This window comes from Aplidium turbinatum, chromosome 7 (genome assembly GCF_918807975.1).
Source record: "Aplidium turbinatum chromosome 7, kaAplTurb1.1, whole genome shotgun sequence".
In the NCBI taxonomy this organism is placed as follows: Eukaryota; Metazoa; Chordata; class Ascidiacea; order Aplousobranchia; family Polyclinidae; genus Aplidium; species Aplidium turbinatum.
This window is the reverse complement of record NC_137478.1, coordinates 18,118,704-18,146,561: the sequence shown is the minus strand read 5'-3', so window position 1 is coordinate 18,146,561 and position 27,858 is coordinate 18,118,704. Positions and strand designations below refer to the sequence as shown.

At 37.6% G+C, this 27,858-nt stretch overlaps 1 protein-coding gene across 1 annotated transcript in view; it reads left to right on the top strand.

The window, feature by feature from the left end:
* Positions 1-15,913, top strand: part of LOC145774800 (POU domain, class 2, transcription factor 3S-like) — a 47,296-nt gene extending 31,383 nt beyond the window's left edge. Inside the window, exons 6-8 of the mRNA XM_082586113.1 lie at positions 7,195-7,325; positions 10,379-10,516; positions 11,746-15,913. Of these exons, the coding sequence (XP_082442239.1) occupies positions 7,195-7,325; positions 10,379-10,516; positions 11,746-12,027 (551 nt within the window). The 3' untranslated portion in view covers positions 12,028-15,913. The remainder of the gene's footprint in view (positions 1-7,194; positions 7,326-10,378; positions 10,517-11,745) is intronic.
* The last annotated feature ends 11,945 nt before the right edge of the window (positions 15,914-27,858 follow it).

The following is a 27,858-nucleotide window of genomic DNA, read 5'->3' as shown; positions in this document are numbered from 1 at the left end:
GAGGTGATGGCAAAGAGTCTTAGACAAGTCAGCCAAGAGATGAGTCTTTCAATTAATAATGCCAAGACAGCTATAATGACAATTCATGGAAGTGGAGAAGTAAAGATTGGTGGTCAGAAAATTAAAAAGGTGGAAAAATTCGAGTACCTGGGATCGTATCACACCAGATGGATACAAACATCAAAACAAGACTGTCGGCTGCATAGCTGAGTGGTGAGAGCAGTGGCACTACGCTCGAAAGGGCGCCGGTTCGACCCCGCTCAAGAGCATGCAGCTGTGTCCTTGGCAGTACACTAAAAGGCATGCCTGAAGGTGGATGCAAAGATTGGCTTCCTTGGCTTCCCGTCCACTTAATCAAAATCTTCAACCAGTGGGCGAAAGTCTGGATACGACGACGAAAACAAGACTAAGACAAGCACGGAACATCGCAAATACAAGGTCATCAATAATTAACGTTATAATTTCAAACAACTGTATTTAACAAATGGTAGACAATTTTTGAGTAATAGACATATAATATTATTGTGAAATAAATAAATATTTAGGAAAACAAGTTTTACTCAGTGCGTCCACCATTTGCGTAATAACAAGTCGGAGACGCTTCAAAAAGGACCTGCAAGAGTCACGAATAACTTTTTGAGGTATTTTGGACCATTCTATTTTCAGATTAGCTTTCAGCGCTGCCAAATTTGGTGTTTAGTCGAAACCTTGCTCTCCAGGTAAGACCAGATGCCGAATCAATTCAGATCGCTACATCAACAATATGTTGGTTCCAGCCCTTCCTTGAAGAGACAAAGAAACACTACAACGACCAGCTCTTCACATTCTATCAAGATGGTGCACCATCCCACCCCTCAAGAAACTCAGGACTGGTGCTCAGTGCTCACATCAACTTCCAAGATTCTGGAACAAGGAAATGGGGCCTTCCTCATTGCCTGATTTTCATCTCATGGACTTTTGTGTGTGGTCGTTATTGGAGGCAAAGACCTGTTCCGTTGCTCACCCAAGTGTTGGTGCTCTGAAGCAATCACTCCTGCGTGAATGGGCCAAAATACCCAAGGATGAGCTACGTGCCTCCGTCATAATCCTCCAACAAAGAATTGAGAGAGTTATCCAAGTGAAGGGCGGTCACATTGCAAATAAATAAAGAAATTTACTCCTAGTATAGTAAACTTTTATTGTGATACCTTTGTGAAGGAATTTTATTATTTTTCTACTAATAAATCGTTTGCAAGTTAGTCCAAGGACTTTCTGTTTACCCTGTAGTTGCTTTGTGTGAATTATATTGGACGAAAAACGACTCAACAAAATTGTCGTCCAAGTCCCCATGCTGAGAGAACCAAGAACACTTTTCTTGGCTTACAGGCTCTGATGCATATTTATTTTGTGAAGACCATAAGCTTTACAATGTCTCCATGTGCAATTCCTACAAAAGATAAAATGTTTAAGGTAGATTTTGATCACATTCCATGGGGGATATTAACTTCACATTGTAGCACATTTTAGAATAGGCAATTTCATAATCCAATCTTTTTCCAACAACTTTCAATTGAACACTGAACAGTATACAAAAAATCGGTAGCCTGTAATTTATCTACAACGATGGTCGATGGTGCCTTCATTGAACTAACACGTATTTCTTAATTTTTCTTTAAAACAGTATTTGATGAAAGCTAATTAAGCATAAATTAAATTGTTGGTTCATTAATTTAGGTTATACTATTTCGTCATGTTAAGTCATTTTTTGATGTCCCGATGCCTCTTCTAAAATCTGTTTGTAAAATTTTAACTGAGAAGCAACATGACCAACAAATTAGTTCTGCAGAGGTTGAATCAACAACGATTGATTTGCTGGATGAGAAATAACCTAATAAATAACCTTCAAACCAAAATTTAGCCCATGTTATGTGCTAATGGTTATTTCAGCGCGTTCTTTGAAAAGCTTCTTTGAAAGATTTTAAAACGTTTTAATTAAAAATCTGCATCAAATTTTGATGTCATATATTTCCATAACTCTGTTTCCATACCTTTTCTAAGTAAAGAATCACTTGTATATGCGAAAAACTTATTGAAACTCTTTAAACATAAATTTAATATTGACGTTGTCCCCCTATAGGGCCTATACAAAGTACACCTTTAAGATTAGTAGATCTAGACATTTTTAACTAAAGTCTCTCGTTCCCCAGTTTCTTCGTTCCAACATTGTTTATCAATTCACTTGTTCGTGTAACATGAAATTGACATACATAGGTATTAGGGCGTGTCAATTATGGCAATAATTTTTTTATTGTATTTTTTTTTAGATGCTGGGGTCTGAAAACTTGTGTATGCTTGTAGTAAGATAGAATATGCAATTTTTTCAATAAATTTTAGTTGTTTAGCTTGGTAAATTAACAAAAAATTAAAATATTCTCAAAAAAACATTTTTTTTCAATTTATTTTAAGTTGATTCTTTCCCAGTTTAAAATATTCTTCGTCACTTTATTCTGTATTATATTTTTTGACATAGGCAACAATTATTTGTTCAATTTTTGTTCTTTCAAGTAAGAAAAACAAGTTTGTTTAGAAGAAATCTTGAAAATTTAGTGAAAAAATGCCTAAACCACCTAAGTTATATTTGCCAAAAATTGTGTATATTTTTCAAACTTTGCACATAAGAGGAAACAATTTACACTTTGCAAAATTGTCTGAAATGCTGTTCACAAATACAAAAATAGTTTTAAAAAGTTGCAGGCATTGTCATTGGAGCTAAACCCTGTTTCGATTCATTTTTACTCATAATTTGTCGACTCGCTTGTTGAACTCTAACAAAGCTATCTCTCTTTTCGTGGGTGTAAACTCGGCTTGCAGCTTCTGTCACCATCTTTACACATCTTTCTACAGCTTGGCCGTGGCAGGGCCATTCAGGGTCTTTCATTGACGTATCAACAAACTTTTTGATTTCTTCCAATGGTAGCATTACAGTTAAAGGAGGCTCATAGACTTCTGTTGACCAATCGATCAATTCAATCAAAGAAGTTGCATTAATGTTAATTGTGGGAGTCTTTCTAGGACGAACAGGGTCATCACCTAAACTGGATACTCTGTCACCGCCTCTTATTGCTGTTATTTTTTCCAGACCTTTTTTCCTCTCTTCCATATCTTCTGAGGACAACATAGTTTGAATTATCATCTCGCTAAATGCATACCACGCTGATCGTTTGATTGTCGGCAAAACTGCTTGTATGACAGATTTGTTTTGCTGTTGAAGTAGACGAAGCTGAAACAAAATATGCCGTGGTTCTTCAATCCAATTGTGCTTCACTTTAATTTGAAACCAACTAGGGTAATAGACACCAACAATATATTCAACAATCAATTTCAAATTTTTGAGATTTTTTTCCTTTTAGATTGTGCTTCGAAACGCGTATTCGACAATATCTGTTTGCTGTGGTCAACCCACTAGCATGATTAACAGGGCCAATGTGTAAGAGAGCCAAATCCGAGGGAAGATTTCCAGTTTTGATTGCCTGTGTCATCCTGAAACCATATGCTTGGTCAGTCGAAAGATTATCTACAACACTATCTTCAAGTTAAATAAGTGCTTCTCCAATAGATATCTTGGAAACGGATTGATGTATTTCCAAGCCAGTTGCGCTCTCCAGCATTTTCCCAAGGTTTCCAGCCCATTTGTTGTTAGATAAAGTTTTTCCATCCAAGCAGGTTATCAAATGCCGGAGTGGCAATTCGTTTGTGTGAAGTGCACAACTGCACAAACTAACCGGTTTAGTTTTCGACCAAGCTTAACTTCAACCCAGTGCATTGAACCCCCCTCCCAACCAGTACTGACATTTGTAGAGTCACCACCAGTTGCTTGCAGGGTTTTGTCACTTCCAGTCTCCTTCAAAAAATTAACCAGATGATCAGCAATAACTTCGGCATGTTTTTTTGTATAAATTTTTACTGGGGTAAAATGGCAGACATAGTTTCCACCAGGCTCATTGCATACCGTATAATGCTCTTCTTTGATCATACTGGAAAATCGTCGATTCGAGTTGTCGGCATGCAACATAATCTTTGTTATATCTTGTCTACCATCATATAAAATGCATTCAATTGAGCGAACTGCCGATGCGTCGTGAAGTGTCCGGCTCATGAAATCGGATACTCTTTCTTGAGCCCTTTTGACTTTATTATGATCCACAACAAAAGTGTGATCATTCCCAGTAACTAAACCAGCATCAATATATGCTGCTGTAGTAATAGCAGCTGTTGCGCGCAAGCCAACTCCGTACCGAATACTTTGCATAGCAACGTGAGGAATTTCTAGTCGATTATACTGTAATCGTTGTGGTTGTTGAGCAGCAGATGAAGACATTCTTGGTGCCTGCATTTCAATATCGTAGCTTGGATCTTTTTCAACGCATGCATCACTTTGAAAGTCTTCTGTGACTGCTACTTTCATCACTGAAGATTGTGGTTTCAATCTTCATTTCTTGCTGTTTGCTAAACTTAAATAGATTATTTTTATCCTCTTCTTGTCGTTTTAGTTTTTTTATTAGTCTGCTATGCTCCGGATAATCTGGTAAGCCAATTTGATATAGTCCCAAAGATCCATTTTTTTCTCTTTGACTTTTGATAAATGCAAGTTCTTTGACAGGGATTTTTACATCTTTGTTACACTTGCAGTGTATGTGAATTTTTTTTTTTGCAAATACCATTGACACTATGCTGTGATTATGGGTGAGGCAGGGGTGCATTGTATGGGTGCACTGTCAAATTGACAGTGCACCCATAATCAGAGCATAACACAATTCGGCATTTGCAAGTAAGAATGTCAAACAGCTTGTCCAATTTGTTAATAAATGCTTCTTTCTGATGTAGTTTTCCTCTCCCTAAAGATATTTTTTTGGCTTGCTCCCAATTTTCTTGAATCTTCTGTGTAATGTTTACCCTAGAGTTTATTACTGGGGGTATGAAACAACAGTTAGCAAGCTTCCATTTGTCAATCACTTTTGAGTAGATATCTTTAGCAAGGCTTGTTGATGGATAGTTTCTAACATCTTCACTACACTCTTCTCTCAGCAGAATGCCACACCTCAACACATCACGTAGAGTAGGCAATTCAGATGGCAGCAGCTCTCTTCCAGTTCCAATCAGATTGTTGATATGTGTAAATGTACTACTCCTGGTTTTTCGCTTTAAATCCATATCAATCACCGTTTGAAATTACAGTAAATCAAATCACACAAAAGATTTTGATATCATAATTAGCTCTAGATGTTAATCAGAAAATATATTTCGCACTTGCTAATGCATCTTCAGTTCTGATCTGAAGATGCACTAACAAGTGCGAAATATATTTTCTGATTAACATCTACTGTTAACTGATAGTTTGGCATGCGTTGAAATAAAAATTGTCATACAGCAATAGTATTTACTGTTACAAAAGTTAGTTGATCAACAACTACTGGTACTAAGTTTAATTGATTCTAAGTTTAGTTTACTTACAGTAATTGAATTAAATCGAATTAACCTACTTTAATTGCAGTCATCGCAGGCAAAAGTTGCTGGTTAATGAGAGTTTTTTTCCTAGCATTTTCGCACTTTATGATATCATAGTACTTCATTTGATATCTCACACCTCCTTAGCAAGCTTCAAAAGGAAGCAAACTATGACGTCACAGAACCTACAAGTTGTAAATGAAAATTTCTAGAGGTCGGTAAAATTAAAAAAATTGTCAAAGATTTGAATTTTTAGGGAAGGATTTACCAAGCAAGACGTCCCTTATTTTTGAAAAAAAATATATTTAGCAAAGTTTCTAGTCCAACTACAACTTTTTAACACCCGTCATTTTGAATTAAAAAATTTTGAGTAAATTGACACGCCCTAAGTATGCCCACAAGACATTTGGCTACAAGAATAAAAGAACAGCCGTGGCCGAGTGGTTAGCGCGTTGGGCTCGCAGTCGAGAGCCTGCATGTTCGACTCCAGCCACTCGCACTTGCTGTTGTTTCTCTGTGCAAGAAACTTTACGATAATTGCCTCTACCTAGTGATCGATTTCGAGTAATGGTTAGTGCCAAATTGAAGTCATAAGTAAAGTAGACAACCGGAAACAGACATTGCTGTCGGCTGCAGCGTGGGTCAGGTGTATGTCGGAAGGCGTACACCGGTGCATAGCGCTCAAGTCCGCTTTCCCGCAATGCAGGATAAAAATAAACAAACAAACAAAAACACCTTAATTTGGAAGATATCCATAATAAACCGGGATGGCCCGTTTCGGTGAGTCCGATAAACACAGTGACACAGTGCAATTAAAGACCATATATATGACTGCAGTATTTGTTGCGACGTCAATTTTACATCGGATTCTGAGATTCATTTGAAGTAATTCAAAACTGCCAATCAGAATTTGAAACCAAAATTCACGAGGCACTTCAAATAAAACAACGCAACCCTAAGCTCAACAACTAGTTATTCACTGGAGGGGCATCTTTCCTACTGACTTTATAATAAATTACGTTTGCTTCAAGTTGATTTGTCTTTAATTGCCGATCGCTTTCTTGTCCTTTGATTACACTCAGAATACGTATCAGCAAAATGATCACCTTTCGTATCTGTTCTTCAGTTGTTACGTTGTACTTAGCTCAGTGCATATTGCAGTTATTCATTTCAGTCACTTATCACTACCATTGTTTACAGTTATTTGTTTTGTTTTTGTTGATGCACTGTATTAGGTATTTCATAAAGAGGGCAAAAAGTTCTTGCCGAAAACGTTTGAGTTTATTATGTTTTTATTTTATTAGTAGAGAAAACTTCCCTTTCTCTATGGTTCAACAAAGCAAACTCTCTACCAAAGCTTTATTTTATTAGTGTATTGTAATTGTTTGGAATAATACTATTCAATCTCACTAAGTTACTGTCAGTCATCTGTCAATGGTATTGTTATTTATGTGAAGTAGACTTCACTAAGGTCGGATGTTCCGGCAGAAGGTGCAAATCTCTAGCCAGAACATCCGGCTTTCGGCAAGATCTTACCTGCGCTGCATGATAATAATGTGTACAGTTGTACGAATTTCAAAAAAGGAATACTCCGTGCAATGTCTGGAAACTTACAAAAAACTTTAAAAGCATTGTGCGGTACAGATTGCACACATGAGAAACTACATGTAAATAATGTATCATCAATCATCATCAGCGTTTACCTTGCAGATGGGGCAGACACCGGAGTGCTTCCCTTTGCATCTTACCTCGAACCGGACTCAAATCACAGTCGTAAGCGGAAAAAAAGAACGAGCATTGACCAGACACGGACGAAGCTTCTCAATGAAATATTTACAAAGGTGACGCGAGGTGTTCATGCTTGATGCAGAATTGTAGGTGTTGCTCTGTTACTGTGCTAATCATATTTAATGCCTTGAATCATATACTGAGTTGTTTTTCCAGTCGCAAAACCAGGCATTCCCAAATTTTTTGCTCGTGAACTTTTTTAGTCTTCTAAAAAAAATTGCGACCATTTCCGATTAAAATAATAAACAGTGCGAAATATGCATTTGTGATATTTATTGAAAGGCTTAATTTGAACGAAAACTAAAAACAAGTTACCGGTACTCGAATCGAAGCCATTACTTTACGCGTAACCTACTGGAAACAAAACAAAATAGCAAACAAAAAAGCAATTCAGTGTGATGGGTGCGACTGCTTTCTGCCACAAAGCAAGTGGCAGCCGTGACTCAATGTTTCTTGTTTGAATGCCGTTTCAATGTTGCATAGGCTGGAACGGTAGGCCTATTTTGTTTTGGTTGCCGTCAACATTGAAACCGGTGACTCGCATGATACTTCGATACAAACCGCAGGAGTGCAGCTACTGCTGAGTTAGATAATGATGGATATTTCACTTCAATGTTCAGCCCAAAAAGTGTGCATAGTGCTTTTTTTTCAGAAAATTCCAGCCGTTACTTAGTTAAAAGATAGATCAGCAAGTTCTTGTGATTTAAGAGAGAGGTGCTTGGTAGGTCTACTTGGTTTTGCATTGCAAATATGCTTTGAATCCAATCTAATTTGGTATCATCCAATTCTGGAGGAAAATACTTTTGAAACTGTTTCAACACATTTGACAAATGGTCGATAACCAGAGGTTAAACAACGTTTGATTCCGCATCATTGTTAAGAAAATAAATCAATAGCTTTTTTTCTCAAGTCTGAACCTTAAACCATTTGACCAGGCTAACACTCACAATAGTATGTCAATCAATATTTTCCAGTTAGTGTTTCCCACTTTTCATCATTGTTAACGTTAGCCAAAAACATTTTTAGTGAGCCGAATGAGAGCATGAGAGCATTTCAAATCAATCATTTTGATCTTTTTGTTTGCAGATGTTTAAGTTTTTGATGAATGCACCAACTTTAGATTTCAATGCAAAACATTGATGTTTTATCTTAGGAGGGACAAATTAAATCCGTTCAGTTTTTCAAGCAAATCTGACATTTGACATAATTTCAAAAGCTAGATCTCATTGCGAAAATAGACCAAGTCTAAAGTTTATTGCGTTGGAAAACTCACGACTTGATTTTTCACCATATTGCGGGCGGTAGCCTATTGTGCTCGACTCTGAATAAAGTTAATAACTTTCACAACATCTGGCACAGAAGTGTTTATGCAGTAACCTACTTCGTGTCAAACGTATATACTCTCTACGACCCTGGGGAAGCCCTGAGCTATACGAACTTTCCAATGGTCTATTTTCTGGACAGCTGGACATTAAACAATTTGTCGTAAACTCTCACAGTATAATGTAGGCGATATTTCTTCGCAGGCAGTAATGTGAGAGGAGTCTTGTTTTTGACGTGTTTGTCATGACCGCCTGTAGGACTAGATACATCCTCATTTATTGCATATATTACAGTTGGTTGCTAACACTCTAACTCAAGGGTTTACAACCTTTCTTATCCTGTTTAGTCGGTATTCAAATCTAAATCATCCCCCCCTACAAATTTAGTTTGAAAAACTTGTTTACTTTAATAAGATCATATTTTAATGTAAGTCAAAGAAGAGAAACTTAGTGGGGAATTGTTGCTGTAATTGGGTGTGCTTTGTTATGGTCAATAGGTCTTCTATTTTCATGTGGTCAAGTAGCTTTTTGTTGGACAAGCTTCTCATGATGTGATTTTGGAAATTTGTCAGTTTTTTCATTGTTACGAAGATCCAATTTACACATTCTAGAGTCTAGAGTCTAGACTGTATAATTGATTGATTGATTGGCGTTTATTTTGTTGCGAGTATAAATGGACACATTCATTAAGCAAAGTCAAATAATACCAACGATCACGTAGAACAGTGGTTCTCAACCTTTTTGTCTTGGTGGACCCCTTTTGGTGTCTTCGAAGCGGTCGCGGACCCCTAAAAATTTCAATTTGAAATTTTGGTATATCGCGTTTCCTTATGGAATCATATGTTACATAAGTTTCAAAGCAACACACTTAAAAGAATTTGCTGAATTCGCAACGCACTTGACGATTTATGAGATTGACGAAATTATGTTATGACTTATGAGCTATATGTTGGCACACAGGATCAAACATCGGTAAGCTATATGCTCATTTGATGTTTTTCTATAACTTTTATCAAAAGTTAATAGAATACTTGCGACTGTTACAAAGAATTTCTCCCTTTTTTCATTTGAAATCAATATTAATTCGTTATAATCACAGTCATTGCAAAACCGTGAGTGGTGATAGACTGCTGACTAACGTTTGTATTTCTAAATTAATCATTGATCAACAATCTGTTGTCTTAAAAGAATTTAGTTGAACATAGCCAACATAGCCTTATTAAAAGGTTTAAGTAATTTATATGATATTTTAGTTAAGAAACCAAACCTTTGTGCAATGTCCTTTGCAATTTCAAACGACGCACCAGTGCGTTGCGACTTACAGTTTAAGAATCACTGTAGGCTAATACATAAACAAAGCACAAACAATTTTTAAATTTCTTAATTTATCCGTCATGTTGAAAACTCGGAAACTTTCGCGGACCCCCGGAAATCGCTTCACGGACCCCTTGGGGTCCGCGGACCCCCGGTTGAGAACCACTGAGTCGTAGAATGTGTGGATACTACAACTACAAGGGTATAGCACGACTGGTAAAACGTAACTGTTGAAATTTTTTGATTTTAGTTTGATGGAGGTTAAAATATTTTTATTCGTAAAGCTTGGATACGACTAACTAACTAACTGCCTGAAGATGTCATAACCCGTTGGGTCACCTGAAGGAGGAAGGCAATGAAGGATGAGCAAATATGATTCTTGATCTTCAAAACATGGTAAACCAGCCCGTCTTTGTAGATAGCTATTTATTCACCTAAAATGCAATCGATATTTCGCTGTCTTGTTACAGAACCCCAAGCCAACTTCTGACGACCTCCACAGCATAGCCGAGCAATGTAAACTTGAGAGGGAAGTGATCAGGGTTTGGTTTTGCAACAGAAGACAGAAAGAAAAGCGCATTCAAACTCACGAACAACAAGCACTTGAAGTGAGTGCTACAAGACTAAGTCAGTTCGATAGGATGTTCATGAATTGAATTATTTTCTGTATTATTTGAGCGTTGTTCTAAAAACATTTTATTTATATGCTTTTGGTTTAACAACTGCGCTTGGCATTTTCACAATTCATGTCATGCTGACAATCGAGAAGAAATGTTTTAATGCTTCTGACATCGGGGTAGGGTTGCGAAACTGTAAAATTTTTGAAATCTCGGCATTGAAACTTTTTTTGGCCATCAAACCCAAGACTATGCCTTAATTCCGGGAAACCTTTGCAGTTAAGTAATAACTAACTTCAGCAAGATGTAAAAAACAATGTTAGTTCTGAGCGTTTTAGCTATTGATGGAACATCCTCCGGCTTCGAGCCTGAGGTGATAGCCTGTTTTTTTTTCGCTGATACTTTTCGGTCATTTGTCCGAAATGACTTGAAAAAATGCGGTCATTTTATATTTATCTCGGTCATTTTTTGTGATGAAAATATTTCCTTTCAAGTAGCTGATACAAACCAAAATTTGCACTTCCTGACTAGCTACAACATTAAGTTTCGCTGAGAAACGTTGTTTTTTTCGGACATTTTGACCGAATTGACTATATTTTTTTCGGACATTTTGCTAAAAAATTGCTTAATGACCGATATATGACCGAAAAAAAAAACAGGCCGGAGCCATCACACACATGCCGTGTGTGTGGCTGTAGTCACGTTCATAACCGTAGGAAAATCTAATCATTTGTATCGTAGTAATGCCAGAATTACGTTGCTACCCCGTTAGGTTAACAATTCCTGATGAGTGTGGTAACTAATTTTAAATTTCTCATTTTGCCCTCAAATCCCAACCCTAACTAGCCACATATTTTAGTTTTTAGACGGTATTTGTGTACTGCCCCATTCAGTTTTAAGGTAGCTAAGCTTTCCTTAAACAATGTTTGTTTTCAAAGTTCTGCATTTTTAGAGTATGAAGTTGCATTTTACATTAAACACCAGAGAATTTTCAGTGTCCACCAATGTGAGCAGAGCATTTACTATTTTATTTTTGAATCATCATCATCATCAACCAATTTTGATTATAGGCTACAGGCCATGAATTAATCCTCATGTCGAAGGTGTGGCCTGTTTGTCGAGAACGACTGAATGTGTTGAAATACTATATTTTCATCATACAGTTTTATTTATCGTGAATGTATTGTTAGAAGTGTAATTCAGTTTCCTTTATATTTCAGGAAAATCCATCTGACTCTTTCACTGCCAACGTTGTGCCCAGTAGTGATACCGATTTCTCTTCTGTCACTCCTGTACACCCCCATGGTAGCATTGTACTTCCACAACCTTTAGGTGGAGGTGCAACTTCTGTCACATCTAACTCCTTGGAAGGCCATACGGTTTCACGGAAAAAGAAGAAGTTGCAGGAAGGAAAAGCAAAACTTCTACATTCACAATCGGGAGAAGTTCAAAAGGTGTATGCCCGAGCTAATTATTTTCTTCCTTCATCGGAGTACCCTTAAACCTCTCTGAAGCAATCAACAATAACCTGACTCACACATTGTTACGTTCTGCACGCGCAGAACTCAAAGGTCACTCTTTGCGCCGCATTCGGTTATGGACAGCGTAGAGTGCTCGTCATCATCGACCGTCGGCAATAAGAACAACTTCACGTGCATGTCTCCAACGAACATATGCTCCAGATCAGCCCAATCAGATGCCTCAGGAAACCTCTCTTTATCTGCGCTTCCTGGTGCGACCACAAACTCTTAACAGAATTACTTTTTACGTCGCTTAATCCGAACCCCCGACACTTCAGGCAGCAACACTTTCAGATGACTGCACGCTGTGTGGCGTCTGCTTAATCCAGCGACCATATCAGAGCAAGCTAAAGATGTGATGTGTTTGTACGGCATCATGTGATATTCATACCTCCCCCACGCGGTTTGTTCGGTTTCATGCTGTGATGCTAAAGAAGCCAATGTTTGTCTAACATGCAATCATTTGGTGCAAAAGATTCTATTTTTTGTGTGTTGTCGTAAACGCACAATTATCAAAAAATCTGCCCCGTTTGCTTGCACTGATACCCACTGTGCTCGATTAGCTTTATGCAAACCGCCTGCAAATTAAACGGAGGTTTTGTGTCGTCGATCTGGTGATCCACCGTGATTCATTGTAATGGAATCATTGATCATATCTAGTCGCTTTCAATTTTTTTTCCAATCCGGCTAATGTGTACACTAGGGTGTTTCATTTTTTCACCATTTTTGAAATTCAAAATGCCTGGGGTCCCATTTGGGGTAAAAAGTTTACACCCCAATTTTTTTTCAATTATGACGTCATATTGAGGTGGTCCACGCGGTTTGAAGTTTTTGGGCCTCAAAATCTCGAAATTTGGCCGTATCTCCGGAACCGCTCATCATAGATCGACAAAATTAGTATCAAAATGCGCAGAAGGGTCGGTTTCCTATACCTGATGTAGAGAATATTAAGGTCTATTTGCTTCAAAAAAAAAGTTATTTCAAAAATTCTGATTTTCGGTTTATTTTCTCCTGAAGAACAGAAATCAGGTGATTAAGATAAAAGTTTTTCTGTATTTTTCCACTCTTGGAAGCTGTTATTGCATAATAATAGTTGGTGTAAAGGTTTCAGTACTGGGCTTGTCTAGTCTTGCTATCTGGTTAAGCATATTGCTCCGGGACCCTTCTTGGCGCCGTCCATTAAAGAAATGACATGGAAAAGATATATTTCGTTTATGTGGAACATGCATTTGAGGGTATGAATATCATGACCAACTTCATCATTAAAATAATTGACCAGTCGAGTATTGACTCCGGACTTTTTTCCTGTGTTGAGAGCAGTCGTATCAGCCATGACTGAATATACTTGGGAAAGGTGAACTCTGCAAGCCTCCTGGATGATGGTGACAAAAATCAGTTCTGCAGTGACCGACACACTTTTGGGAAAACATTTAACAGCAAGCACACTTTCGTGCTTCCTGCCATTATCATCAACAAGTTGGCCCAAGAAAACGTATCGATCTATTTTATCGACAATGCGCCCATCATAACATAACTGCATGGCAGAAGCTGAGTTGAGAGGGTTCTCACTTTCCATCAGAGATTTTCTGTTTGCTAAGCACTGGAAAACCAGCTTTGTTCCATATGCCAATAACATCTTTCAGCAGTTCATCTTTGAAATGGGGTATATTCTTCAAAAACTTAGGATTAGTTTCGGCTACTTTCTTCCTCAAGTAAAAATAGTGACTGACTATATCTGAATTAAGGGGAAGTACATTTCTCTCCAATCCTTGAAGTTTTGCATCGACTTACTAATACCTGACCTTAATGCCATTATGACACTTAATCTAAAGCAGGTGAGCAGCATACCTCTTCCTCAACGGTTACATTAATATTATAATACTGTAGTAATACTTTCAAATTACCATTTCATCTCTTGCAAAACGAACAAGGACTATTACTACGCAATAGCAGCTTCCAAGATGGAAAAATACAGAAAAACTCATTATCTTGATCACCTGATCTTTGTTCATCATGAAAAAATAGACCAAAAATCAGAATTTTTGAAATAACTTTTTTTTTGAAGCAGGTAGACCTTAATATTCTTTACATCAGATATAGGAAACCGACCCTTCTGCGCATTTTGATACTAATTTTGTCGATCTATGATAAGTGGTTCCGGAGATACGGCCAAATTTCGAGATTTTGAGGCCCAAAAATTTCAAACCGCGTGGACCACCTCAATATGACGTCATAATTGAAAAAAAAATTGGGGTGTAAACTTTTTACCCCAAATACCACCAGATGGGACCCCAGGCATTTTGAATTTCAAAAATGGTGAAAAAATGAAACACCCTAGTGTACACTGTACATTGTGTACAAACATGATTTAAAAATAGTATTTTTCATCAAAGTTGTGCTTACATGACCAGATATCCGAAATGACAGACATTTGTTGTTACTTTTCCTGCTGCCCGGATTAGGTTAGAAGCTGCACAGATTGAAAAATGAGTTTTCTGGCTGAGTGTAGCCTACATTGTACAATGGTTTGTAGCTGTGTTTCTATACAGATTAGGATACATTCTGAATGCGACATGCTTGAAGATTATTTGAAGTTTAAGGCAAAAACACTACATGTGCGTTATATTATTAAATGTACCTAGCAGCTACAAGTTAGTAAATGGATGTATTATTTTCGACCTCAACTGCTTGTTCTAACATGTAATTGCTTTGATAATGTAATTAACTAATTATGTGCCTATTTTGGCATCCACACTGTTCTTGCTGATTGACCAAATACCTCACTTTCTAAGAAGTATTTTTTGCAAAATGCTCGTTTCAAAATGACCATGTAGAAATAGGAATCGTTTTACTTAGTATTGATTTAACGCAGCATTCTAACTTGCATTTGCCACAGAAACGATTCCTAGGTTTAGTTAGATGAAATATCTGTGAATGAGTTGGTTCAAATTAGTAGCGTTGCTTACTTGACGGTACATGAAGTATTGCACTTCCGATGTTTAACTTGGCGTTCACCGTTAGTCGGTAGTTGTGTTGTCACTTTGGCGCGTCCGCCACACAGCATGGGTCGACGTCATGTGCCTTTTTAGTGTTTGTTTACAACATTAAGCTCTAAAGATGTATATTTTTGATAAATAACTAAGGTTTAAAAGCTTTGTTTTTTTGGAAAGCTTAGACAACTATTCTTTGCAATCAAGTAAACCACCCCACAGCAAAGAACTACGTGTGAAGCCTGTCATTGTCAAATTTTATGATTTGTAAACTGAATATATGCCCTCTTATAGTTTGTTGTTGAATATACTATTTTGGTTCTGAGTGAACAAGGTAAATCAATCCTGTTCAAACAGTTTGTTGTGGCTCGTTTTCAGAGAGGCGTCTTTACAAAGCCTTCACCAATCAATCAATCAACCAGATGCGGTATTGGAGGTGACATAAACCAAACTTTACTTCATAAACTCTGTTGCACGATTGTGAGCTCTAAACCGCTTTCCCTTATTGAGCCATTGCAAAACTCAGTTATGGAAAGCAAGATGTTAGCAAGCGCAACGTCACCTCAATTTATGTACGTTAAAGAGATAGAGAAACTTTTATTTTATTTGTTGCGAGAATAGTACGATGCAATATTATAAACAATAGAGCAGTGATTCCCAACCTTTTTGTTGTCACGGACCCCTTTAGACAAATTATTAATTCTGCGGACCCCTACCTAAATTTTGCCTGAAACTCAATCAACATACTATTGACTATTGTAATAATTATGCTACTCAACTACTGTACTGTGTCATATTGCATTGCCGCTATGACTCCTGAGGCAAATATCAGGTTAAACAGTTGCTCAAATAAGAAAATGAATAAATTGTTCAAGAAATGTCAGCAGTATTTGAATAATAAGGTACCCAAAGTGCCATGCCGAAACTTTTTCAACGTAAGCAAATTTAATGAGAGGGCTGTTGTTGCCTTTCCTGAACTAAACGACTGAACTGCGGTTGAGTTTTTGACAATACAACACGCAATCACGCATGTCATCTTTAACGTCCAGGCGATTTCGATGTTTAGTTTTTATTGTAACAAGAGCTGAGAATCTTGCCTCGCAAAGGTAAGTGGTTATGAATGGTAACAAAACAATAATCGCCTGCTTTGCCAAGAATGGGTAGGTTTGCAGTTGTGAGCACCAAAATTTTTCCACAGTTTTTGAATGAAATTCAATGCGTAATAACTCTTTTGATCTCAAATCAATTAGGTCATCTTTATTGAGATCGTCATCGCTAATGTTGTTCAAGTCAAAAAGAAAAGGATTTCGAATCCATGTTTCAACTTCGTTCGGCAGGTGTTTTAAATAAAAATAACGATGAAATGAGATTTGCAGGGTTTCCAAGTGTGCGCAAGATTTTTCTCAGAGATCAAAAGAGTGCATTCTCTTTGAGTTTCATCCATCAAGATAAGATTTTCTAACATTGGAAAGTTTACATAATTGCCTGCTTCCAATCTGCGTTTTCAAACCGGCAACTTGGGTAAAAACGCTTTCAGTTTTTCAGCTGTATCAATTTGTCACACCTAGTCCTTAAATGCCACTTAGACCGAAAATATCGGCTAAGTAGGCTATGCCGTATAGAAAACTTTTACTCTCAAATAATTTAGAGAGGGGACTTTCTTTTGCTTTTAAAAGAGTTGATACCTCACTTTGTTTAAAGAGAGAAATGAAAGTAAAAAGATCGCTTTTCGTTTTTTCCAAAATTCATGAAGGTAATCACGGACTCCCAAATGCTTTCTCACGGACCCCCAAGGGTCCGCGGACCCCAGGTTAGGAACCACTGCAATAGAGCTTCGGTAGAGAGTTTGTCTTGTTGAACCATAGGCATACGAAGCCGAGCGTTGTTATCAAGTTTATTACATTTACAGAAACACAACACTTGTGTTTCTGTAAATGGCTCTACGAGAGTTTCTGTCATGTTAAACTTAGTAACGTTGCTCGGCTTCGTATGCCTATGGTTCAATTATAAACACTACAAATAAAATAGCGCCATAGCAATCTAGATAAGCTACCACAAAAGATAAGAAGCAGCCAAAGACCATATCAGTCATCGAGCTGGTTCCCAAGTTTAACACAGAGCTTCGTTTAAGTCTGTTCAAATATTTGACGCCTGTAACTTTTTTTAAACTTTAGAAAAGAAATTGATTCTGGTCACTCTAAAAGTAAGATTTTTCGAATCGATTAAAAATTAACCCTAACCCTACTTTTTTGAAAAGCTTTTGTGCACCACAAAAATGAATGTAAAGAAAAAAGATTGACTTCGATGGGCGTCGAACCGTTGTTCTCACGAACATTAGGCACAAGATGAAACCACCGAACTAAACATGCCTACGAAAAAGGTACCACGACAATTTATCGAACGACTGTTTATCGAAACGACTGTTCACCGAACGACAGTTAATCTAAAACCTAACCCCTACCCCCAACCCCTGATAGTCCAGTCGCTGAACTGAAAAAAATGGTCAAACCCGGAAAAAAATAATAGCCTACCAAGCTGAAACTTTGTCAGGAGATTCGATTGGTGATGTGGAGCAACCAAAAAAAAAGCCCCATGATTCCCCCTTGGGAATTGCGAGTTTTGGCCATTTTTCCATAATGGCCGCAGCCCCCATAAGCCAAAATTTCGAAATCGTCTAAAATTGATGTTTTATACCTCATTCGAAAGATAATTTCATACTGAATCACTTTTACAAAAGAACTATGGTCAAAAAATACACACATTTGAAGTTATTAGCCATTAAATGCGGACTATAAGGCAGAATCCACCATTAGGCTTTAGCCTGGTGCTTTCCGCACTAGATATAAAGTCAAGTGAACAGTAGCCTACATACATATGGCCATGGGTGACTCCAGACGCAAGCGCGACTATGATGATTATGTAATGTTTAGAGATTGGCTTGAACAACGCAATCCATTTACTTTTTCTGATGAGCATCTACATTCCTTGACATCCGGCTGGGCTTCTATATCTGGAGAAGATTTGGTTAATTGTGAGAGATCAGAGGAGATAGGAGCAATCATTCAAAAAACATTGGATGGTCAAAATTTAGCAACTGCAACTATTCAACACAAAACCTGCATTAAACCACTTGAGGTACTTAAAATTTTTGTAAAGATAGACAAGGAACACGTAAATGTCATTCCAATCATTTATTTTACAAGACTGGCCGCTATTGCAGAACGTGAAGACGATGTTGAGAAGTAGCCTACTTTTCATTCAAAATGATACCATATCCTCCTTCACTGTTGAAGGCAGTGGCGTAGGAGCATATGCTGCCGCCCCTGGCTTTCGTTGAAAATGCCGCCCTAAGTAGACTGCAGAAAATTTTGTAATAGTTTCATGGTCAAGCAATCTTTTCAATAAAAATAATTACAAATAATGTGCCGCGTCTCAGAAGTTCTATATTGCTTGAGAAAGAAGCCTCACTGTCTCAGCGTTAAGGCCAAAAATAAAAGACAAAAAATGGACAACAAATGTATTAGGCAAATAAAAGATCAATAGCCGCCTCAAAATTGAACTTTTCGAGCTTTCGCCAAAGCAAAATCAGCGATAGGCCTAATATCTTCAAAATCAAGTTTTTGAACGTAGTCTCTTTCTATAGAAAGAATCCATAGAGCTGGTAGCCGATCATCATTCATGGTAGAACGTAAATACGAAATGAGAAACTCTTCTCACAGCTCGCAATTGAAACACCAATGGTAAGAAAAAGTTTCAGACACAAGCATAAATATGGTGTCGAATCAAGTAGGTGTGATTTAGCTAACCACCGTAAAACATCAAACGCTGTTGCATTACGATCAAACGTGGTTTCACTTTGATTGTTTTTAATTGTTTCACAGGCTACAGCTATCCAACATCACGCAAGAAGCAACTCGAGATTTTTAGCTGTTGTTCTATCCTTAAATTTTTTAAGGTGTGCTAGCTGTCTCTTTGTAAATCATTTTCTTGTTGTACTTTTTATTTATTTTTGCATTACTTCATTTCTCGTGCTGTGTGCACTGTGCAGCCTCATTTTGCCGCTTCCTTGCAGCCTTGCGCAGAGCCAGAACCGCCAGGGGGCTGTTACGCCACTGGTTGAAGGATGGGCTTATGAGGAAAGCTGATAAAGTTGCTTTGAGAACAGCACTAATGAATGATACAGAAGCTGTTAGTAATTGGACCAGATTGTATGTTGTTGATGGAAGTGCCCTACTTCACAGAGTCAGATGGTTGAAAGACTCAACATTCGCTGAATTGGCTCAACTCTATGTATCTTATGTTAGAAGACACTATGGTTCTGCTCATGTTATCTTTGATGGATATAAATACGCTTCTACTGTACAACGTCATATGAACATATTTGACAAACTGCTAGTAAAAAGTGTTCAAATGTTGAAGTGGCGTCTATCAATTCTGTACCAGCTACACAAGATTGTTTTCTTTCGAATGAACACAACAAAGCTCTATTTATTGAACTGATTTCTGAGAGTTTGAAGAAAGATGGACAGCAAGTAACTACGGTAACTGTGATGGTGATGCTGACACTGAAATTGTGGAAACAGCAATCAGTCTTTCTGCAAGCAGACGAAATCCTATTGTTGTTGTAGCCGACGACACAGACATCATTGTTATGTTACTTTATCATTGGAAGGGAGATTTTCAAGATGTTGTATTTTTCCAAGAAAGGGCTCAGAAGGGATGGAACATGAAAACTGTACCACCTCCACTGGAGACAATCAGAGAGCAACCTTTGTTTGCATGGTCCGGCTGTGATACTGTTGCATGGTTCCGGGTTCCGGCTGTGATGCATGGTCCGGCTGTGATACTGTTTCGGCTCCATTTGGGAAAGGAAAAGTAAGCTTTCTCAAGCTTGTGAAAAAATCTGATGAACTGAAAGATTTATCCATAAAAATGAGCGATGTTTGGGAAGACCTAGCTCAAATTGCAATGTTAGCAGAACCAACCTTTGTAGCAATGTATGGTGGAAAGAAATTTGAAACCTTAACGAATCTCAGGTTAGTTTTAATAGTATTGGCTCAGTCAGTTATTGTTTGTGTATACATATGTATTTCTCACTGAAGAGCACTTTATATTACCCTAGCAGCCTATAGAAAATTAAAGAACCACATAACAAATCAGCATTTTATCACGAATCTCAAAGACATTGCATTTGTGAATAAGGGTGCAACATTTTAAGTAATTAACGCAGAAGAGAGGCAATTTAAGATAATTTCCTTGATCTTTTAACACTTTCATGCCTGGGCTAGGGCATCTCATGCCTTACGAATTTTTAAACGCTGAAAACCATACGATAAAACTATTCTAAAAAGCTGAAATTTCATGACTTTGTCACAAAGTTCATACGGATATTGGAGATGCTAATCAAAAATTTGTATCTCAGATACTATTTGAAATACAACGTGGTTTATGACACCTTGTCACAAACAATTTTGCGGTTTGCTCTTTTTAGGAGCAGAAATTTTCTCCTGTTGTTTCTTTATTCACTGGTGATACGCGCCGGCGCATAGCACGTGCCCAACTTGCAAAATTGAATCTTTTATAGAAACATCACCCTATTTGCATTGATTCAACGCCAGTAGACGTCAAATTATTATGAACATCTACTTTCGTTTCTCGCCTTGCGTTAGCTTGTGCAGCTGTAACCAAAATAATCGCGCTGCTTTTACAAGACATACACAACATCAACAGACGTCGAACGTATGTAACTAATCTACTCTACCATAATATAATCTACCATATAATTTGTTTGCTCAAATATCAAGCAGCGAAAGGTCAACTCTGGTTTGCCGTTCTTGCCCTGACCTAATTCTCATCGTAGAGAAATAAGCACAGCTTGATATGTCCTATCGTGTCATTGCGAGTGCTAACAGCTTATAGATACTTTGCTTATGTCGATACAACGTTCAGCGGTGTTGCGATACAACCTAAGAAAATCATGAGTTTGTTTCAAATTGCATTCCTCTTGAATGAATGCTTTTTTGTTACGCAAAACTTTCGCAGGAAATATCGGCCGCTTTACAGCAGTTCACCATCGTCAGACGTTGAAACAGTACAAACATTTGATCTGTGAAAGTAATGCCTATCAGCGAAAATGGAAACACATAATGTCATCCAGGCACTGTTTATTGAAAATGAAAACATGCAGCTCGTCATTGCATTGAGAAAAACTGACTTATCAAACTATTTCGAAGACAAGAAATTCCAGTCACAAAAAAAATATGACTTGTGCGAAATATTGTAGGCTACAAAGCAGACCGTATTGCAAGTGTAGTAAATTAGCATCGTCAAGTATAATGGTAATGAAATTGAACCGCACAGCTTTATAAGTAATATTTCGATCAATTAATAGATAGAAAAATACCCCGCTTTTGAATAAAACGGTGATGACCAAATCATCATCATCATCGGCCATGCCTGAATAAGGCGTCGGCTACCGTGAGTCTCCACAACGATCGATTGTCCATACTTCTAATTAGATTTTCAAAATTTTGGTTTGTCCACGTTGAAAGATTTTTGAAGATTTCCAAACGTGGACGCTCCTGGTGTCTCTGACCAGGAAATCGCCCCATCATTGCCGAGTGTTCAATTCCGCGTTTGCGGTAGACATGCCCGATAAATGTCATTTGCCTTTTTTTGATAGTTGTGATGAGGACGCCAGGGGTGCACCCAGAGCGTCTCCACACTTCTTCTTTAGTGATTTTATCCATCCAGTTAATTCCCATCATTCTACGAATGAACCAAATTTCAGCACTGTTGATCTTCTTTACTATCTTCGGGCATACAGTCCAGGATTCACAGCCATATAGCAGAAATGACCAAATACTGTGATTAAAATATCTAATCTCATAATCAACGATAACATGATAAGAACAAATCTTATGATAGCCCGCTATTTCATTATGAAAACCACTGGTAATAACAAATTTGAGTTTGCTGTTAATCCATGGTTTCGTCCCAAAAATGTTGACATTGCATGGCGGAGTGACCCACGTAAAATAGGTACATCATCCGATCGTCTAGACATGTGTGGTTTGACTAATGACATGGCTAGCTGCCACCCCTCCACAAAACTTTCGTCTCCCTTGGCTTGTGAAAAGGACAACTCGCGGTTCAAGTAACTAATGGTCATCGCATTGACCTGCGCAACGTCTAAAATGTAAGAAAATGCAGACACAGTCCATTTTGCTGATTTCGGCTTGACGCTATAATATGCCATCTTCTGGTCGACGACATCAGTCCCACCCTTGGTAAAATCGTAGAGCTTGATTATTGCAGGTTTTTCCTTTCCGTCATCTTTGGTTACTCCAAGGATTGGCTGCATAGTTGATAAGACCAGAACATTGCGTTTACCGGTAGATTTTGGTGTGACTGCGTACGACGTAACGGTAATGTGGTTTCTCGACTCCTCCCAGTAAATTTTGGTACTGATGGCTTCCCAATCAGTGAGAGATTTTAACTCGCTAACCCCTTTTCTATTGCTTTGCCATTTTCCAACTAAAGTTATGTTTTTGTTCCAAAGCCATTCTGCCTAATCAAGTGAAGTGTAAAAGCGATCAAGGGATATGTTTCGTCCTTGAAGCGAAGAAACTCTGTCCAAATTGTGTACCAACGTTTCCACATATTCCATAGTGGAAGTCAGATAGTGTGGTCCTGGTACACCTACTGGCTTACCCGCATAAGCTATGGCGGTATAGGTGAATGACATACGCGCACTATTTATGCTTCTTAGCAAAAAATCATATTTAGCAGGCTTATTTTTTGCCTGAAGCTTATTGCCTGAAGGACACACCAACGCGGGATGGAAACAAAGTCTCATCCAGTGAAAGGAAGTCTTCTGGTATTAAAATCTTTTCACAATTTCCAGTAAAATATTGGAAAAGTTCTCTGATTGCTGTAAATCGGTCACTTTGCCAGCGATTGGCCCTAGTGCTTTTATCATCAAAACGAATATTTGCAGACAGAAATTTGAATCGGTTCAACGACATTGTCGCACTAAATATAGGATGTCCATATAAATGGGAAAAGCAATCTTAATTCGGTGAAATGTTCGCTTGAGTAGTCCTCTAATACACCACAATCCAATGAATGCTTCTAGTTCCATGGCATCAGTTTGCTGAAAATGTGAAGCATGCCAAGAAGTTCGTTGAGCCTCCGATATTCGCGATATCCTCTCTCGTATACATGTGCTGGTGCTTGAAACAATGATGTAGATCATCTCTGCTGTAAATAAGAAACGCCATGCATCATACGACGTCGTTGCATATTGATAATCGCGCTTTACTCCTGGTAAACTGTGCACCACATTAGCAGAGTTTTGTCTTCCTCTTATTGATGGTTGCTTGGTACTCCAAACAACTTTCACTCTACTTCTTTAGTCAACAACCACCGACATTCGCTCCTCTTCCTGGTCAGGCAATGTATGGTAATTTTCCTCATCCAAGGCGCTATCTAATGATTTGACGTCATGACTCCTACGACGTTGGGACTGCCTATGTCTGACGGTCACGACCTCATCTTCGTTACTCTTGTCAGATGTTAGCGGACCACCTTCACCATCAGATAAAGGCAAATCAACATCACTATCCGAAAAATTTGCATCTCTTTCATCTTCGGTTGCTAATAAATTTGCCGTTTGCTTTGCATCATAATACACATTCGAAACCATAATTTTGAACTGTGGTATAAATTACACACGGGCCACTTGCTGAAACAAAATGACTTCATTTTGCAAGAAAAATAAATCCAATATAGGGTGTGAGAAGATTTTTGTCTTCAACTGTTCATGTTTTGAGCAATTAAGAAGTTAAATTTAATAATACAATAATTGGAGGAAAGAGCAGACATTCGTTACAATAATTATTCAGACGCTATACTATCCCTTGCTGGCAGAGTCAGCCATTTGCATTGATTCAACGTTGGCAGATGTTGAATCGTTGTTGAGTGATTGATTTTGATAGCCGAGGTGACTCAACTACTGTATCGCATTTTTCGCTCGATTTTGCCATTGTAAAAACATAGCTTCATTCTTACTTTTGACTGACGATGAAAACAGCAGTTATCGAAACGTTTGAATAATATGTTCGCTAATGTGTTAGCTTTGATATTCATAGTCCGAATTTTCTCTAAATCCTACGGTTATGCTCCGAAGTTTATTACTTTACTTCTGGTCTTTTCAATATCAAATTAATTGGGCCATAAAACATATTTTTTCATATAGCCTAATGATGTAACCTGACTTGTAATATCGCCATGGTTTTATGTGCATTTCTACATTACTCCTGTACGCAACGTTGGTCTTTAGCATACTAACATATCGTAGATGTCGTTTTATTTGGACAGTTGCTCATAGTACTCCCAGAGCAAAATATACTACCTGTTGCAGATAATCTATATCGCACCTTTAGAAGAATTCATCAGTACGATTTTACATAATTCAAGAGTTTGCCGCAATAATCAGGAATGCTTTGTGTCTTATTCAAAGTATTCTTCATCTCATAAATAACAAAGTGCCATGAGACATCAAAATGACGTAGAATAGCTGTAAAGTTTATAAGTTTTGCGCAAAGAAATTAAAATGAGCCAGGATACTTTGTTTTCTGTCCGATATAAACTCATCTATATTTGTCTAAATAGGTTGAATGGCAGTAAATTAGCATAATTTGACTGTTACAACCGATTACACAAATATGTGAAACGTATAATGATTTTTAGCAATGATGGGACCGCTTGAAGTACCTCTCATTCTTCATTGTAGGGATGCTATGAACTCATAACGAAAATCAATGACCTAGAATTAATTACACCGTGGTGCTGACAAAACACGTTATGTATGTAGCATGACAGGTGTTATATTATATTGTATCGACGCTCTACGAGATAAATACAAGTGAATATACTTGCAAGAATCTAGGGTACGATAAGGCGTTGTGAAATCAATAATCGAGCAATTTTGTTATTATTATGGGAATACAACATGCATCAAAAAGAATCAAATCAAAAATAATTAAATTTGGGCTTCAGCATCTTCTAAGAAACAAGCGTATTTACGACTTCGGCAATGTCGTCGAACAAGGGTAGAGCACATAAAAAGAAAAAATCGTAATGTTTGATTTGTAGTTTGTGCGATAGGCTACAATCAAAGTAAGCAACATATTGTTACAATAATGATCAAGCATTTTACGTTGATTCAACGTAGAAATGCATCGACGAAACATCAGGGACAGACTTTCTGTAACGGAATAAAACTTGTTTATTCTATCTGGAAAGCAGCGAAATGTGGAAAGCAGTCGCAATTCTAAGGGCATTGTTCGAACACACACAAGATCGTCGTAATCATCGAATTGTCATAGTTTGTTTGTTGGCCGGCCAAGCGTAACTAATCAGGCGACAATACGTCTTCACAGTTCAGCTGAGTTTTGTTTTTATTTCTGACCATCACAGCGAAAAAGAGGTCTAGAAAAAGGCAAATGACACGAGAGTGGGAAAAACGAAAGGTTTGTTTCTTTATTATAAAAATCAGGCAGCTTTCAAATTTGACCCGCGTTCATAAACACGTTTATTAACAAACTTTAATAATATGTATTACAAACATGTTAATATCATTCAACGCTCAAAGGCCTTGCGATTGTTTTTCCAGCGGTAAAAGATTCTAGTTCATAACTGAAAGAAGTTATAAGCGGTTAAACTTTAAGGCACTTTGTGCCCCTGCCTAGAAAAACATCGTCTCAAAAAGCCCAGATATGAAAGAGTTAAACATCCCTGTGATAAGTTATTATTTCATATTGTCACAATCAATGTGCAAGGCCTCGCGTCAGGCTGCTTTGCGTCTTGGCAGAATGTGTTGTTTTGGTTGTGGAATTTTGAGCGATGTGTTATCATCGGGTAGTGACCTAAAGTAACCTCTGATGACGAAATCTGTATTATGTAACGTGTTTTCTACAACCTTCGGCCCTACGTGACATTCTAGAGACTTCTGTTGTTTACATTTAAATGCTACGTGACCGAACGATGGTTCTTTATGATGTAACCTTCTCGAAGTTACTGGACGGAACAGCCAACTATAAATAGTGGTGTAGTTTGTGTAATGTTTATTCTGAGATTATTATTATGGTGATTATTATGAGTTGATTATGAGAGGTGTGCTATGAGTTGTGGATTGGTAGTTGATGCAGAAATTAGAGTTATTTGAGAAGCCGTTCGTTAAAGTTTTTCAAGAAGTCAGATTATCATTTCGCTAGTAGAATTATTCGACATTTAATTGACTGCTTTTCGGTTTGACCCATTAAACTACGTCATTGAATCTTTCCAAGTCTTTTTCCTGGTAAGAGATAGAAAGAAATCGTGACACATATACCTTCCATTACTAATTTTACTTTGGACATCCAGTAGTGATAGAAAGTATATGGAGATGGCAACCCAGGGTGTGTTGGAACCAGAAAAATGCCACCAACAAGCAGAGCAGCTCATTACCATGCTCTTCGTGCACATCATCAAGTAACCATATGGAAATTTTTAAGCAATACGGAAATAGAGTCAAAGGAAGAGAAGTGGGGCTGGAAACTTCAAGACAACAATGATTCTCCAATAATGACGGACAATAAAGTTGCTCCAGAGTGTCTCCTGCAGGTTATAAGATGCAAATGCCAATCAACGAACAATCAGTGTGGTACAAAGAGATGTTCATGTAAGAAGCATGACCCCAGTTGTGTAACAGCATGCAGTCGTTGTCATGGTGAAGGATGTGAAAATAAAGAGGTAAACAGTTCTTCACTTCAATGTTTTCTAATTTCTTGGACAATCAAGCTTTTAGTCAATTAAGATGAAAATAAGCGTATAACGCCATAATTCATTAGGCTACAACAGAAGCAAGTCATGTGACCATCATTTTAGTTGTATGGAGTGACTTCAACTATTTATAGGCTATGTCAGGTGACATGCAGTCAGATCAGATATTTCATAAAGATCAATGTTATTAATTTTAGATACTCGAAGTTTACGAATCAAGTGATGATGATAACGACGATGATGATGGACGGAATATCTTTGATTTATTCTAATATAAAATATGGAACATTTTTACATAATTTCTACAATTTTGCTATTTTCCGGTCAACATTTTTTCAGTGTGGTGTATTTTAATGCCAAAAATATGTTAATATTGGTTTGGGAGTAATTCAGGATAAAATATTCCAAAAATTATAGATTCAGCAATTTTTGAATTTCTACACCTACAATTGGTTTAAATTTTCCACTTTTATGGAGACTTTTTGTTTATACATTAAGTTTCCCTAAATCAGTTTGAGGAGTGACTTCGGATGGGAAATTTTACACTTTTTCGTAAGCTCTGGTTTAACCATGGAGTAATTCATTGCTTATCACTCCTCCTTGTCACACCAGGCTAAAGCCTAATGGTGGATTCTGCCTTATGGTCAGCATTTAATGGCGAATAACTTCAAATGTGTGTATTTTTTGACCATAGTTTTTTTGTAAAAGTGATTCAGTATGAAATTATTTTTCGAATGAGGTATAAAACATCAATTTTAGACGATTTCGAAATTTTGGCTTATGGGGGCTGCGGCCATTATGGAAAAATGGCCAAAACTCACTATTCCCAACGGGGAATCATGGGGCTTTTTTTTTGGTGACTACGCATCATCAATCGAACCTCCTGACAAAGTTTCAGCTTGGTATTATTTTTTTTCCGGGTCAAATCATTCAGCGACTGGACTATGAGTATTCCGTTGCATATATTATGCTTCGTCGTTCGATGAACTGTCGTTTC